General features: G+C 37.4%; 1 protein-coding gene and 1 long non-coding RNA gene across 2 annotated transcripts; one reads left to right on the plus strand and one right to left on the minus strand.

The window, feature by feature from the left end:
- Positions 1-155: 155 nt before the first annotated feature.
- LOC124293287 lies at positions 156-6,584 on the minus strand. Its single transcript, XR_006903198.1, has 2 exons — positions 6,421-6,584; positions 156-543 (listed from the first exon to the last, which is right to left on the minus strand). It is a non-coding gene; the product is annotated as an uncharacterized LOC124293287 (long non-coding RNA).
- Positions 1,664-11,957, plus strand: LOC107227438 (lysosome-associated membrane glycoprotein 2). The gene is made up of 7 exons (XM_015668581.2): positions 1,664-2,125; positions 3,781-3,911; positions 5,481-5,669; positions 6,538-6,654; positions 6,900-6,987; positions 7,303-7,438; positions 8,392-11,957. The coding sequence occupies exons 1-7, from the start codon at positions 2,017-2,019 to the stop codon at positions 8,594-8,596; spliced, it is 975 nt and encodes a 324-aa protein (XP_015524067.1). The 5' UTR covers positions 1,664-2,016; the 3' UTR covers positions 8,597-11,957.
- Positions 11,958-16,654: the final 4,697 nt, after the last annotated feature.

Here is a 16,654-nt window from a genome sequence, read left to right on the forward strand (position 1 = left end):
TCTAACCATTCTGGTATACGTTGACTACGTATAAATATTAAAATGCCGAATGTTGGTTTATGCATGTACATTAACTATTCGCTTGTACAATCATTGCCTAGAAAAAAAAAAAACGAAGAGCATTTGCGATATTATTATGGTTTTTAGGATCTGCACAATACTGGAATTTGTCATCATTCGAGGTTGCGGAATAATTTTCATGTAAAGCAACTATGTTCGTAATTCAAGGGATTTATTCATTCAAATATTAATTATGGTAATAACAATAAGAATAATATTTAATTGTTGTGATGGAGAGGCCGGCAATTGGTGCTATTTTAAATCACCTTAGTTGGTATGTGGCCAATATTATTATTACAGAAGGCTTCCGTCGCATGCCGAGCACAACGTACATATGTGCTGCAGTATCCATCCACCGATATTAAAAGTGCAGTTTGGAATTCAGATTTCATGTGACCCAAAGTATAGCTCCATAAGTGATATCGCTATATAATGTGTGTGTCTGATTTTGCTTGATTGTGTTTACTTTCTTTCGTTCATCACCTGTATAAATAATACATTAAATACATTAAAAAAAAAAACAGTATTGCATATGCGGGTTTTATGCACTTATTACAGTTGGCCAATTACATGTTGAATATTGCAGTACACGGTAGAATTTAATCCACTTGACTTTTGATATTACGAACCGTGGAGCCGAAGTGATTCTTTAAGGCTAAACAAGAGATAAAATATCTAAGGGGAAACGTCGGTGAAAGTTTGAAACTTTTTCGGTTCACATAAAATTTTAACTACTCATAAAGTTTACTATAACAAGTATTTTCTTGCCTGCTTGGATTGATTCTATTCGGTACGTGCTTACGGATATTGATCAAAGATCACAGGAAATCGGTATTCCACAAAAAAACTTCTCGCGTCGCACCTTTTCTAACAAAAATTAAAAATCAATTCATCGCTATCGTGCTTGGAACCACCGTGAATAAAAGTATAAGCCTTCTAATTCGTACTTTAAAAGCTAACTATGGAATTACGCCATTGATTTGCAATTGATGATATTCAGCGATTAAATGATGCAGAATTAAACGAAAAAAGTGATCACTGACAATTTTTTAAAAAAGAAAGTTCTTTGTATCATTACAATACCGGGTCACCCGGTTAGTTGACATCCGGGTAGAAAATAAAAATTAGTTTTGATTCTGTAACCAGGATATCTGGTACGTATTGCTATTTTCATTGCTTTTGAATTGCACGGTCACTCAGCGTACTATCTTTTTTTTTGTAACTATTCCAATAATTTGATGCTGGTGCAACAATAAATTTCCACCAAATAGGTTGATAAGCTAAATAACAGCTCGTAACATTGCACAATATTTATACTCTCCTAACAATGCCTATTTTGCTACAGAGTTTTCTAGAAAGTGTAAAAAATTAAATTCTTGTCAGTGTATTCGTATACCGTAGTTAATAAAAACTGAGAGAATATACTCGAGAAGAGCTGTAACACGGCAGAACTATCGCGAACAAAAGCGTTCTCGCCGACGTTTTCGTCCATGTGATATGGAAACGCGAACGTCGTCGTCACCTTTGGATAAATCGTCGATGAATTTCCATCCACCTACGCGCCCTCGTGACGTACGCCGCGTAAGCTCGTGAATGAAGACCGTCGGGGGCGGTTTTGATGGTGAAAAAAAACAAGGAGCAAGGCCGTGGGTGTGCGTCACTGATACAGGAATATGTCGAGATGTGGATGAAGCCGGGGGCGGGAGGCCTTTCGCCTACCCTGTACGTATCCACCTTGCCTTCTCTACTACCAGGATACGTGTGTCGACGGCTGGAGCGCATGCTGAAAGGCACCCCTATTGATCGTGGGGAAGTTAGCTCAGTTCTCTCCGTCTTTCACAACGTCGGCGAACCTCGAGACGTCGCGATACGCCGCGTCCATATCGCCCACGTATTTTTCTATCGCTTCGTTTCCGACGCTGCATATTCAACACGTAATTTTGATACATTGACCGAATGACAATGGCTCGCACACCTCGGACTTCACCAGGATTCCTACAGCGGTACCACCATCATCGTCAACACCGTGCCCCGGTCGCACTCGCGAGAGTTGTCTTACCCCTGTGTGAGTAGTCGATCTTTTAACCCCTTTTATTATCAACGATAATGATTGCGGTAACAATAGAGATAATTTACATGTGTTAGTCGAGGGGAGTCTGATATTAACGAATCCATGATCCGTATCTATTTATATTTATGGGAATTTTGATACGGTTGACTTTGCAGTTTTATGCACATTTCTCATGGTACGTACGATCGTTGGATCTAGCAAAGCTCTAAATCGGCGGCGCGAGCTTAAGCAGGATTCGAACGCATGAAAGATTCTGCGGTTCTTATTTTTTTGTTTTTCATCACGTTCAAATGTATTGTGACATTTGTTTGAAATATTTCGCAAGGTTTTGCTCATCCGTCTACGGCCCCCTCGGTAATTTAGGGTTCTGTATAGTCTACGTAGAAGGAGTTCAACTACTGGCGAACGAGTTGTGTACGCGATGCCTTCGTGCTCTTTGCTGTAATCGCTCAATCTGCTGACGTTCAAACGTAGCTGTTGCTTTTCGCGAGAAAGACATTATAATATCCTTAACTCAAAGTCACGCGTTTTGCATGTTAAGGAAATATGCAAGTCAACACGTAAAACTAGGACAATTTTATTATTATTTATTTCTGGGGGGGTGTGATTAACATTTGAAAACACCGGATGCGAACTCTTGTGCTGTTCTATTATCACGTGAAAGTCGAAGTTTGTCGGAAACGTTGTTTTCGTTCCATTGATTGATGTATCGTCCCGGCAAAAGCATCTGTACGCAGTCGGACGAACCGTACAACAAATACTTCGGGTTTTGTTTTGTTAGAAAGAATGGTGATCGGTATATCCGTAACCGTTTGATGCTTCATACGCGAAGAACTCGAGATGTTCAAATGATTTGTTGGGAATTTTGGACGATCAACATGTTTTATTCACTGCTGATAACGTTCTGTTTCCTGTTCTTCGAAAAGACTTTCATAGATGCCGGTGAAAGTTCCGTGCGATTATTCAAAATAAAAACTCCTCGAATTTGAGTAGCGAATGAACACCAATCTGCTCGGTCTATCGATACCTACAACTCGTGTACAATGTGAGAAGTTCCCCGCACGATTTCACAACTTATCGTAGAGGACGAGTCAATTGCTAAATTGCTCCCATCTAGTGTTGGACGAAACGAATCTTGTCTCACAATTAGAATACATGCATAATAATTTGATTAGGTAATTCTTGTTGTATATATGTACCAACTCTCGGTTCTATTTTACGAGCACATACTTCTACAATACAATGTGTTTCAACTGAAATTACGAGCTCAAGGTGTGACGACTTTTGTGTTAAAACTCTAATTGACGAATTTCATCGGTGAAGAATAACTTTTTGTTGATACATTCTGCAGTTTAGAATTTAAAAATAACGTCATTGTCACGGGTTATAAGGAATTCATTCTGAAATAAACTTGTGTTCTTTTGATTTTAAAATGCGATAAATGTATAATTAGAGAATTGAAATACGTGCGCCATTGATTACTTACCGTTTAATTAACATATGCGGGAATCGGGGAATTGGGATAAGTGATTGAGCTTCAACTTTAAGCCGCGAATGCAATCAAACTGGCTTTGACTTATGCAAGGACGAAAAGCGAGTGAATATGTACATGATACTTGTAATTGAACTACTGAAATTTAATTGACCAGGGTGTATCCTGGGGACAGTCCTGAGCGGACCGGCGCACCAAGCAACCCAAGAACTGGACAGCTATTTTACGACATCCCGACCCGTTAGAATAATCGTTGACATGGCTACCCAGAAGCCCAGGATACCCTTGGTGAGTATAATCAAACCTTGTTATTCCATACATCCCGCACGTAGGTGCGGACAAATCATAGTCGATTACAAAGTGACGTACAGTGATAAATCACACATGCATATACGTATGTAGATACCTATACTGGCAGCCCATTGCGACTGCGCTCACGATTATTTTCAAATGTAGCCTGTGCCAAAATTATTATACATAGCTTATGCTCTCGCAGATTTTTTTGCAGAGCTCATCGAGGCCTTGAAAACTTTTGGCCGTAACTTTCCTCTATCTGGAAGAGTATAGTCAGCGGTTGCATAAGTGACTGATCCCGTTCCGAGTTGTTGGTTTACAAATATCGTTCTATCTCCAAAACTATTGATCTGATTGTAACGAAGTATGCCTGGCCTAAAATGTGGCCAGACGTTGTAGCTATCCAAAGAAAACAAAAAAAAAAAATCAAAATCAGTAGAGTAGTTTTGGATTTACACGTGAACAAACGGATACAGACAGAGAAAGCCGTCGTCTGCTTAAATGTAATGCGCATGCGCTACAGTTCGGCAGCGATTGTTTACCAGGGCAACCAACCGTCATAAATTTAGACGACAGTTTGCCGCGATGTTCGTACGTGACTTCAAATTTTTTTACAGTTGTTGGTATTGAGCACAACTGCCAGCGATAACAGTAAAAATTTTCGTTTATGACGGTTACTCACCCTGGCAAACGTGCAGACGTTAGGAATTCACTCTGTATATATGTAGAGAAGACTAGAGTAGAGATATATCCTTAGAAATCTTCAATCTCGGTTTTTATTCGCTTTTTTCGTCGCAAATTTATGTGAATCATCTTACACCAGCATCTAAAATTTCGCCATCATAAAATCCCTAATTTGAACTTAAGCATAATTGTCTGCGATAAATAAACAAACATACATGGCGTGGCGGTTTTAATTTCTGTAAAATTCAAGCTGCGTATCTGTTATATCTATAAACTATACAATACACAACCAATACACAATTCGAGAGCACAAGCGCGTTCTGACCCGTGGTTGAATAATTAATAATATACGAGTATAATTACTGTAATGAATTTTCGCGGTACGTGATCAACGCTTTCAGCTAATCCTATGCACGACATATTATATTAGGTTACCGAAACGCAAAGCATAATTAAGTAGAGACGTGTATCAGCCTGCGTCACGTACATAGATCTCAACATATACACATGTATATGTATAATTAATGGCAGTAATTAATTATCTTTTATGCTCCGATGATTAGATACATAAAAGCTTTCGCAATTATGTTCTGATATAAATATACAATTATACCCATTCAATTTTAGAACCCATGTCAACGTGACTTCGTCTGCACTTAGCCAATCACGCGAAGAACGCGGAAAATTTTTTCATTCTCGCCGCGCTACATTGTTGGAAATAATTTTTATGAAACTAACAAATTATTTCACGATTTGTGAAAATCTGGGTGAAAACAGCGTTCCGCATATCGTTTTTTCTGAATCTATATACTTTTGGTCGGTTGATTTGATCTCGTTTGGCGTAGGCTTCGTTATATTTAATAAAGTATTTGTTAGCAGATTCTCTATTCGGATCTCAAAACTACGACGACAACGACGACAACGACAACGAGCACGGTGTCTACTCCATCATCTTCCGGAGAGCAGCCTTTATATCGCGTCAACGGAAGTAACGGGCAGGCTTGCATTCTCCTCCAAGTCGACGCTATAATCACCGTCAAATACAAGACAAAAGTCGGCGAAGAACGGGTAACCGTACTATGATATGCATGGATAAATATGAAATAGCAATTCGGCGAATAACGGTGCAGAAGGATCAATTTTATACACTGTGAAAAATATCATTCGTTATTCGAGTTACTTATGGGAAATTTTAGTAGAATGGAATTACGAGAAAATGTGGTACAATTATAAGTTCAACTTATTGTTGTATCAACATCAAATTATCGGAAATGTGATACGAAAATATAGTACGAGTGACCAAAATTAAAAACAATAGTAACGCATACTAGATTTCATGTTTACAGCTAAAAAAATTCATTTCCACTTTGTACTCAGAATTATTATATACTTTCTTGTTACGGTAAAAAAAAGTAAATGCCATTACGGTCTGTAGAGTAAACACCACTAGAAATTTCATTTGCCGTATTTTGTATTAAGGGGGCATGCTCGGTCAGTAGGCTAGTAAAAAAAGCTTATATTTGGGTATATTTGCCTTAGAGACAATTGACATTTTTTCAAAACGATTTCATGTGTTCAAAACAATTATTTTATGAACTTCAGATAGTTTCTACAGTGTAGATTATTATTTGAAAAATAACAAGGCGGCCAATGGATATTCATTACCGGCTTTAATCCGACCGTAGATATTGTTGATTTCTGTGGATGTCGTTTGTGTCTATTATTAATTAAACAATAGATCGTTCCGTAATTCTGACAATTTTGGTCAAATTAACAAAAAAATTTCAGGGGATATTTCTCAGATATTACAAGTACTTACAGTGAATCTCAAAGTCCAAAAATCGAAAGCTTCGAACTTCTCACTCAGTACAGCCCCCATTGATGTTAGAAAAACTCGAAAAACCTGGAAAATAAGAATGAAAAATTCTATGTTCAGGAGGCTGATATTTATGTACCGAACGATGCGACGGTTACGGGTAACTGTGCCAACGACAACTCAGCCACGATGTCATTGAAGTGGAAGGTCTTCGTTCTCTTCTGGAGTTTCGCCAGGGTGAGTTTCGATGCTTCACAAAAATGAACGTAGCACCTGTTTACCGGATTTTTCAAATGAACTGATCGATTATATCGGTCCCTTTACATTTACCACTTTTTTCACTGTTCATACTCCCGCTTATGCCTTTGTAATGATAATACTCGATAAGCCCGGTAATCGGTCGTTCAACGACGATTGTTGGACTACTTACACATAATGAAATAATTTAATAAGAAAATGAACTGTCCAAATTTCAATTACAGTCACCCGGGGGCGAGGGATGGTACGTCGACAAAATTGAACTGACATACAATTCGAGCGACCGCCATTTCGAGTTGATCGATCAGCCAAGTGAGTTGATAAGCCTCGATCCGCCTCAATCTCTTCCTTTTCCCTTCCTGTCCTTGGCCTCCATACGTGCATCAGTGTGAAATGTAATTACGATTTTACAGGGCACTTGGGTCCGTGAAGTTAATTTCTTTCAACATACCTTCCTTGACTTACGAATCAGCAGTTTTAAATTCAATGTTTCAATTAATAGTCTCTGCAAATTCTTAAGGTCATTTCTACTCTGTGATTTTTCAGAAAATCAATAATATTTAAAGGAATTAATTGTTGCTGGCTGAAGCGGTTAATAAACACGGTATTTTGTTTGCTTCTCCGTAGATAAAACTGTACGATTAACCACCGGAAAAAAACACAGTACCATGTTTTTTCCAACACCGGTTGGAAAATCGTATGCCTGCAACGAGAAGGAAATTCCTCTGACAGATGGTAAAACTCATGCCACTGTGCTCCTCAGGTGAGTTTTTTAATTTACGATTCATCTACGAATAATCGCGGTTGAAACTGGTCTCACAATTAATAAAGCAAACAAACTGTGGAACTTAAGATTCGAACAATGAAACTGAAGTTACTTTACTCAAATTTCTTGAGTAAAATTTCCCTCGTCATAAAAAATCCCATCATTTCACGCGCGAAAGAAGTTTAGTTGATAATAATTTGGGAAATATTAAATTTGCGTTCTGTTTTTCATAATTCATAAATCGTATTCTTCCCACAATTTTCACGGATCGGTGTTGATTTCGTTCATGGATGGATCATCTTAAACTTATATGAAATTATTTTTTCATAAAGTAATCACGTTTTTCATTAAGTATTAATTTAATAATCATAAGCATGTGGCTGTTGACTGTGAAAAAAAAAAAAATTTTTTTTTACCGACGTTGCAGAGAATAGTCTTTTGAATAGAATGAGTCACAGTAGAGTGATTATAAATTTTTCGAAGTAATTTGAAGTGAATTATCGACATCCGAGCTTTTGTTTATAATTCAAATACTTTCTATTTTCGTAATTTTCAAGGCATCTTTTTAGTCTAGGAATACAATTATTCGATAAATATATCCATAACGTGCAATCACGTCTTAACGAAACAGATAAAAAAAGTGTAGAGTTTCGACCAATCGTTGACTAAAGACTGTTAAAGACGGTTACCGTAATAGGATTTGTGTGCTTTATGGGATTGCGTGTTAAGAAGCTCCCGCCGATAAAGAAGGTATCGGATTACTAACACGGTTTCTCACGACCGAGGCCCACCTAGGCTCACTTACCGGCTGAGCACTGGTCAGGAAAATTTCCTCAGGGGTACCGTCTTTAAATTCTTCCCTTAACGGACCAACCAACCGATTATTGTAAAAAAGGGAATCGCGTTATTGCTGTGGTCCAATTAACGATCGAATGTTTTTCCACGCTCAGGGAAATGAAACTTCAGCCCTTCAAGTTCAAAAGCAACACTTTCGCCACGGAATTTTGGTGCAAACCGGAACGCGCAACACGCGACGAAACCGCACCGGTTGCTGTCGGTTCGACCCTGGCGGCTGCCGTTCTTTTGACGATCACCGGCTACGCGGCTTATCGTTACTTCAAGGTGAAGAAGGTCCAGTACGATACGATGGAGTAAAATTGCAAAGCTCTCTGTAACTCATACGTAACTCTAGAGGAGAAGATTTGGTCGCCGAAACAGTCGGTTAATTCGTTTTGAAATGGCACGTTATGCACGTAAAACGCACTATATTCACGACGGATTGTGCCAGAGTGCCCGAGATTATCTTGCGTGTTTCGTTGGGAAAAATGTTTCTTAGTAGTGTAAATATAAGAGTTCTAACTAAAAAAAAATGGCGGCTTACCGGCAGAGTATCCCGATCCCTACCTTACCGACAGTAGAAAAAAGTTTCCAGAAAACGTAGGAATCGGGATACTCTGCCGGTACGCCGCCATTTTTTTTTAGTTAGAACTCATATATACACTGCTTTTCTATTTTTCAAAAATCGCTGTAGCAACACATCAGTTGAGAAACTGTCCTGACTATCATTCCGGGAGTAATAGTCAAAAGGGCGTAGAAAACAAAAAGCTGAAGGCTGCTTAGTTCGACTTTTGTGGAAAATCCAAGTTAACGAAAGGGTTTTTTACGCCTTTATGGCAGTATTCCCAGTTTTTTTGTGGGTTACGTCCCTTAGCCCTCGATACAAGTGCTTTGAAATCAAGTGTTGGATGGAAAATGTGGTATTCAAATCCAGCAGACTTGGTGCAGGATCGATTTAGAGAGAAGGTAGATTCAAAGAATTATGCCACATAATCTCACATTGATAATAACCTGCAGTGACATTTGAAAGTCCATCTGCGTTACGAAGTAATCTTAGAATTACAGAAGAGTTGATTTTATCCTAATTCGCAAAATAATTCACGTTAAATTTGAAGAACCCTTAAAGCACAGGCTTGATATTATTACTAAAAAGTTTGATGTACTTCAGATTTTTCTGTTAGCTGAAAAGTAGATGTGATGGAATATTTCGAAGTTTGCGAAACGGTTTTCTTCGGTGCCCTGGCGATCCGTTGTATGAATGTGTCGTTCAACAGATGCATAATAGCGAAAGTATGACTAAAAAATTAGCTCAGCCGAAATTAAATGTGACGTAATAACGATTCTGGATAAAGGCATATTACTGCACATTTGTGTAAATATCATATTTCGGTTTTACACACAATATGTGTTTACTCGACATGCCTTCGCATCTTTTATTTACATATTCCTATGTAAAATCGTATTAATAATACTTATGCGCGCAGGTTAGACGTGCGGATATAATTATCATTTGCGGAAACAAGATTGATTAACATGCCCGTTAGACTCGGCGATTTACCGGCTGGAAGTAAAATGATTATTTAACGATGATATTCTTACAATATTTTCGAGTTTCTAAATATCGAAACGCCCTCTTTAGGCAGCTGCAATTAATTATTAGGGACATAGATTAGCTTATGCATTCAAATACTCCTCTTGTTTCCAAACCCGGGAAACTGTTATGAATTTTTCTTTGTCCGTCATGTGTAATGAGAATATCACTTGTTACACTTAAAAATACATATCTACCATGTATTTCCAATCATGTATGTACATAAGCTGTATTCTTGCTGCTTCGTACATGTAAAAGCTCAGATCGTTAATTAAATTGGCAAGTCTTTTGTATGTTTCTTTCGCCATCAGCTCGCGTTTTTAGATTAATCGTATACCGAGTATTTTTACGCATAGCCGTGAGCATGTACTAATTCTTTTTTGATCTACTAAATAAGTAGGAGCTAGAAATTCTACAGTTAAGCTAATACAATAGATATAATGCATTAAACATAACGTTATACATATTTCGTCATATTGTTATAATCCGGTGTATTGCTATGTCGATTTGTGCTCTTTTCTAGATATCGCAGTATGATTATATTACGTAGGAACTTATAAAATGTCTAAACAAGAGGGGAACGAAAATGTACATCTACAGGGTGGCCCAGAATTACGCGGAGTACGAAGAGAGTAGAATATCGGTAAACTTGATATAAGAATATTATTCTCGTAGAATCGGTCTTCTAGAATCAAGTCATCGTTCGTTTTCCAATCCGTATAATCTTACCAAAATATATTACGCTATGCATTTCTAATTTATTTTTATATCGAATAAACACCACAAAGTAAAACTACGTGTACAACTAGCTAAGACGAACTAACGAAAAGATGAAAATCGTGAACAGAATTTTTCAACGATATTCCGTTGCGTGCTGATTAAGATCTCGCCGTACGCGTAATTCCGCAAACCCCGGTAATTATGCATAAACATTACTATAAATAATTACTAAGCAACCAAAAAAAGTATTGGTATAAAATATATAATATGTAGACAAAAATGCATATCTACAAAAATCCATACGTATCTGTATGTCTCGACAAGTATCCAGATCGTATAATACTTGTTGTATTGTTTGAAGAATAGAGGAATGAAAAGATAGAGAAATATACTATGCGAGGGAATAAAATAAGAAGGAAAGTACGCGTGCATGAAACGAATCAATATTATTGTTGTTATTATACGCGGTGTGCAATTGATTATATAATATCGATGAATTGCGTGTCCCGAAAAGATAAAGGGGCAGGTATGACGAGTGAGGAGTTGGAGAAAATTATCCGAATGGGGGCAGAAAAAAGGAAAGATAAAATATATATGAGAATATTAGAGAAGAGAGGCATATTATTATTGTATATCAAAAATATATACAATACAATGTACACGTATATATAGGGAAAGATTATTTATTAATGATATATCAAACTCTGTCTTCCAAGTGCATATTTAAAAATATATATACAATACATATAAATATACTACTATCGTGTGTACATATACATTATATGATTTTAATATATCGTATGAAAAATCATGCCATAACATATCGTGTATATTACATATTCAAAATTATACGATTAATCGATTAATTCATCAATTAAATATTGTCAATTTGTGATTATGTGGCCCTGCACAGTTGAAAAAAGAAGTGAATACTTGGGAAGAGAAAAAGGAATAATATAATTATTACGGAAGCACTATAAATTTTAATGTCAATAAATTCATATCAAACTTCTTAGTATATCACAAAAACTGCGGATAAGAAATGAAACTAGATAGAGAAATAGAATCAAATACATTGATATCTATGTCAAACTGAGGCGTATTATATGCAGTATATTGCCTGTAGTAAGATTATTAATAAATTTCATTGCATAGGCGTATATTAAATAAAAATCCAAATATAATTATTGTAATAATAAACATAATATATAATATTGAACAAAAGATAAGCGATCAATGATACGGTTTAATATTATATTATTATACACACATATGTAATAATAATATATATTCAACTAAAATTATGATGTATGTCATATAATACTTATTGAAATGATATTATATCGATAAATAAAGGCTGTTATACAATTTCGTTGCGGTTAATGATAAAGAATTAAAAAAAAATCTCTCTCAGCGTTACACAATTCGATGGAATAATCGAAAAGAATTGAGAAAAATGAAATACGAAACGGGAACGGTAATTAAACGTAGGTAGTAAAAATCGAAAGCGAAGTCACGCAGCGTAGTGCCAGAAATCGAGCCCCCTCTCTTAAATTCGGAAATTATTATGTAGCCACCGACCGACAATAAACCGAACGATGTTAGTTCTCTCCTCTCTCATGTTACTCTATTATGAGACAGGGGCGTGAAAAGTACAGTCAAGCAGGCTTATCCTCTAAACTGCCCCTTTTCCCTGCATGCTTGAAAGCGGTGGAAAAAGAGAGAGGGGATGAGACCCTTGCGCAATATCGCCAGCAAAGCTCTGCAACTGCATCCCGGCATGCACTGCGCGTGTAGGGCGTGCGCCCATACACGTATATATATATATACACTACACATATACACATGGTATATTGTATATACGTATTTATATTCATGGGAAGGGGCAGATTGTGCCCCTCAGCTCCGAGGAACCACCGTGGCCCCGCTTTTCGTCAATAGCTTATTGTTGTAACACCCATTGAAATCCCTGCGACAATGGCTGTCAACTAAATATTGAAGATTTGCACGGAAAGAGCATCCTGCCGGGTGCTTTCAAACGGCTGGAAAATCGTTCAATTTTACGCAAATAACGATACGTTATTATTGCGGGCGCCGTTTTCCTTCACGATTATGAAAATATTTCTCTTTCTATCTTTTCTGTATTCCTCCTATCCTCAAGAATAGAATTGCGACTAACGGAGCCACCCTTTTACCCTTGATTTTGGAGTAAGACTTACATTTTAGCTGCTATCGGTGCCGGAAGATTTGCAAGCGTGAATTAATTAACGAGTACGTGGCTGGTTAAAAAATATAGTAGTTTTATTTTTGTATTGAACTTTGGAATTTGAAGATCTGCTTTGTAATTCTTTGACTCTGAACTCATTTTTTTTTTAATTTTTGGATTTTAGAAACCATTACACATTCCGTTCTAATAACTAGATTCTGGGAGTTGTAAAATAAAGACGTGCTGCAATGCGATGACATTTTATGAATTGTATCGCGAAAAATATACCAAAAAATGAAACTACTCTCACGACGTGATCGACCCCTTCGAAAACATGTTTTGTCTATTCTCGATAATTCGTATTTAGTAATTTATTCCTGTGTTTGGGTTAAATTAGTAAATACAAATTGTCGAGAATAGAGAAGACACGTTTTGTATGGTAATGATGTAAAATACATACTGAGTGAATTCCTAACGACTGCATATTCCGTCGTCTGCTCAAACATGTAATGCGCACGCGCTTCAATACGAGAGCAACTGTTTACCAGAGCGACCAACCGTCATAAATGTAACTTCAAAAATTTATGGTGGTTGGCCGTTCTTACACAGTAAACAGTCGCTCTCGTATTGAAGCGCGTGCGCATTATATGTTTGAGCAGACGACGGAATATGCGGTCGTTAGGAATTCACTCTGTATACAATAAACTTTTGAGAAAATACAAGACTTCATTGCCTTTTGATAGTAACTTTTGAACGATTAATCACAGCGATCGGGAACTATTCGCAATCGTTTTCTTTTGAAACGATACGTTGCTATAGCGCATTCTAAATAACTGATAAATTGATTCTGGCTTTCTTTAGAATTTGTAGAAATTTTGCGAAAAAGGGGTTAGCCTTAGATTTTCTTGTAGTTTTTGAAGAACAAGTCTTTTTAGACTTTTAATTTTCTTTTGAGGATTATTTTCTCACTAATTGGGCTCTCGGGAATTCAGTCAAGACGTTTAAAATATCGTAGGATTAACAGCTGTGGGAACACGACGTAATTTTTCCGTTTTTTGGATGTAAATATTGAAGCGTTAATGGCAGTGACTAGGGACTATGCACAGAGAAAAAGGAATTCTTGAAAATATATTTTGTTGGAGTTCATTCATTTCAACCTAGTATCCCTTACCTGTTCCAAATATGATGTCATTAATTCCACAATTTCGATTTAATTAGTTTTTCAAAGTGATTTAGTCAGGTGAATTCCTTGATTCAACAAAAATCTATCTTGTCACGATCGATTGAAGTATTGATTCGAGTGAACCTTTTGATGTGTTTCCAAAATTCGGTAAACTAAATATCATTTCATTTGAAGCTTATGTATTGTTCCTCCAAGTTGCATGTTTGTAGGTAGAAAGAATCAGGTACTTAAAATAAAATAAGTACACGAATCTAGCAAACCAAAAATTTAAATCGATTGAATGCCAAACTTTGTCGATCTAACCGGAGATTGTTTGGCGTAACTGGTTGAATCAGTTGCACTGTAAATTTTACAAGGTAGAAGAAAAACCATATGCTTTGAATGAAGTAGAGAATTTATTCGCCGTACACATCGGTATAACTAATACCATAAAAGGCCACTAGGCGGTAAACTCTCGTGCTATGGAAATAGCTTCAGAGATAGTTATAAAAGCGGGTAATTGGCTACGAAGTTAGATACGGATAACGTAAGATACATTTTTTCACCAGACCTAATTAAAAACGAAGAAAGTATGATACAAAGTTTCGAGTCATCGAAATTGATATTGACGACAAATAAAGATAAATTATTTAAACATGTTCAATTTATATTTCTACGTATACAAAAATAAGTTTTCGAGTTTCATGTATTAAATATCGAGCAATTCCCAAAAAAATTTAGAGTCAATGGAATGATAAATGATATTGTTTCAATATCGGAAAAAAGTGGCTGAAAAAATCCGGAGGGATTAACCATACCGTTTTACGATTTTTGGAGTTGAAAACTTTTTATCTCAGAATCCTGCTGATTGGACTTTCAGTCATTCAAAAAAGTCTTTCGAAGGCTAAAAACCTTTCATCTCAGGATCGATTCGCTGCAACTTCTCAGTCTTTAGTTAAATTGATTTGTAACCTGTCTGAATTATTTTTTACTCACGATCGAATCAACGACTCAGCTATCACGATAACCGTGCTTTAGCTACATCAAGTATTTCAAAAGTCTTCTCACAATCCCAAACATTTCTCTAACCGACATTGACATAATGACAGGGCACCTATAAGTACGACTTATAACAAGTACAGAAATTGTCAAGAACGAAACGATCGATTCTTCGAATACTTGCAAAGTCGAAAATTTCCTTTTGCGCTTCAGGGACGCTAATAAAATTTCATTGTCATGTTGCGAATAAATTGCTCATGGATACTGCAGGGCAGCGATTTCACCTAAATCATACGTCAAAACGCACGTGTAGGTGGCTACGGATTTTAGGGTAGAGGGCTGTAGGCAGGGGCTGGTTCTCCGACGCGTATAGGTCGCGTGGGGCGTCGATAGAGGCGCAGATAGGAGGGTAGGAGTGCACAGTGTCCCGCGGTGTCGAGTGACTCCCATGTCGGCTTGTTATCCGTACCGCCGCCCGCGTCGTTATCTGCAATTACCCCAAAACAGCCCCCAGTTTATAAATTATAGGCCAGCCTCGTTCACGCCCGTTCTCAAACTCCCGAGACTCAAACCCTCCTTTCTGCTCATCCCGTTCACATCTGTCATCAAATGCGGACGATTTCATTCGATTATGGAAAATTTTACAAGCGTGTGGTGCACAGGTACGCGCGAAGAGGGAATATGCATGATGCAAGAGACGAGTCGGCGGGACATTATAAACTCTGTATCGAAAGATAGGAACAGAGAAGAATCTGATTATAAAATTGGTGTCAATTTTATTCGTTCCAATGATACAGCGAACTCGAATGATACAACGTCTCTGCTACTGTCTGATAAAAATCATTCTGCCCAAATTCGAATGATACTAGATACGATATCAGCAATAATTTGAGAAAAGGTTTCGTAATTGGACGACATGTCACGCTTTGTTAGTATTGACTGAAAAATTAAAATCGAGTAAAGGATACCAGAGTTTGATCATCTTAACGTTCTTCTTCCGAAACCTGTTTTCAAACTGTTGATACCTTGTAGCTTGTATTACGCGTACTTAATTCGATAGGTTTTTCCGTTCAAATATTGAAAGACTGTTTTCCTCAATGAGTATTTCGATGTTCACTGCGACACGAGTCCAATCTCAAACGATATGAAATTGATCACGGACTGATAACGAATTCTTCGATATCAAGCCTTGTCGGATGTTTCCGATTCTTTGCGTAATGGTGGCTATTTCGTCTTTGTACTGTTGTATAATATGGCTATGTCATCTAGTCGCTGCGTCATTCTCTTTCCTTTTTCAGCTCCCACCGCGTTTCTCTCTCTCCGTTTCTGTATTTCAACATATTATTACTTTCGGGGATGCACAAAGGGGGTTGCGACTACCGAATTATGAGAAAGAAACGAGCCTCTGCGGGCGGTTCGCGAAGTACTGTAAACCGTTTTCACACCTAGTTGAAAGAGATCTGTCGAACAGGGGCAGCCGCACCCGAGCCGCGTAGCTATGAGATCGTAGAAAGGGATTTTACCTGGCATACATGTCTGGTATATATACCTGCCGTTATTAGCATTAGCCACGCTTTTATACCCTCTGTTTGACAGCACTGTGGTTTTTCTAAGAGCGCAGCTATTCAGTCGCCTGAGAATGACGATGACAGGATCATCGCGAGAATTATGATCATCAAAGATACGAGGAGTTCTTTG

The sequence above is a fragment of the Neodiprion lecontei genome, chromosome 3 (assembly GCF_021901455.1).
Source record: "Neodiprion lecontei isolate iyNeoLeco1 chromosome 3, iyNeoLeco1.1, whole genome shotgun sequence".
Taxonomy (NCBI): domain Eukaryota; kingdom Metazoa; phylum Arthropoda; class Insecta; order Hymenoptera; family Diprionidae; genus Neodiprion; species Neodiprion lecontei.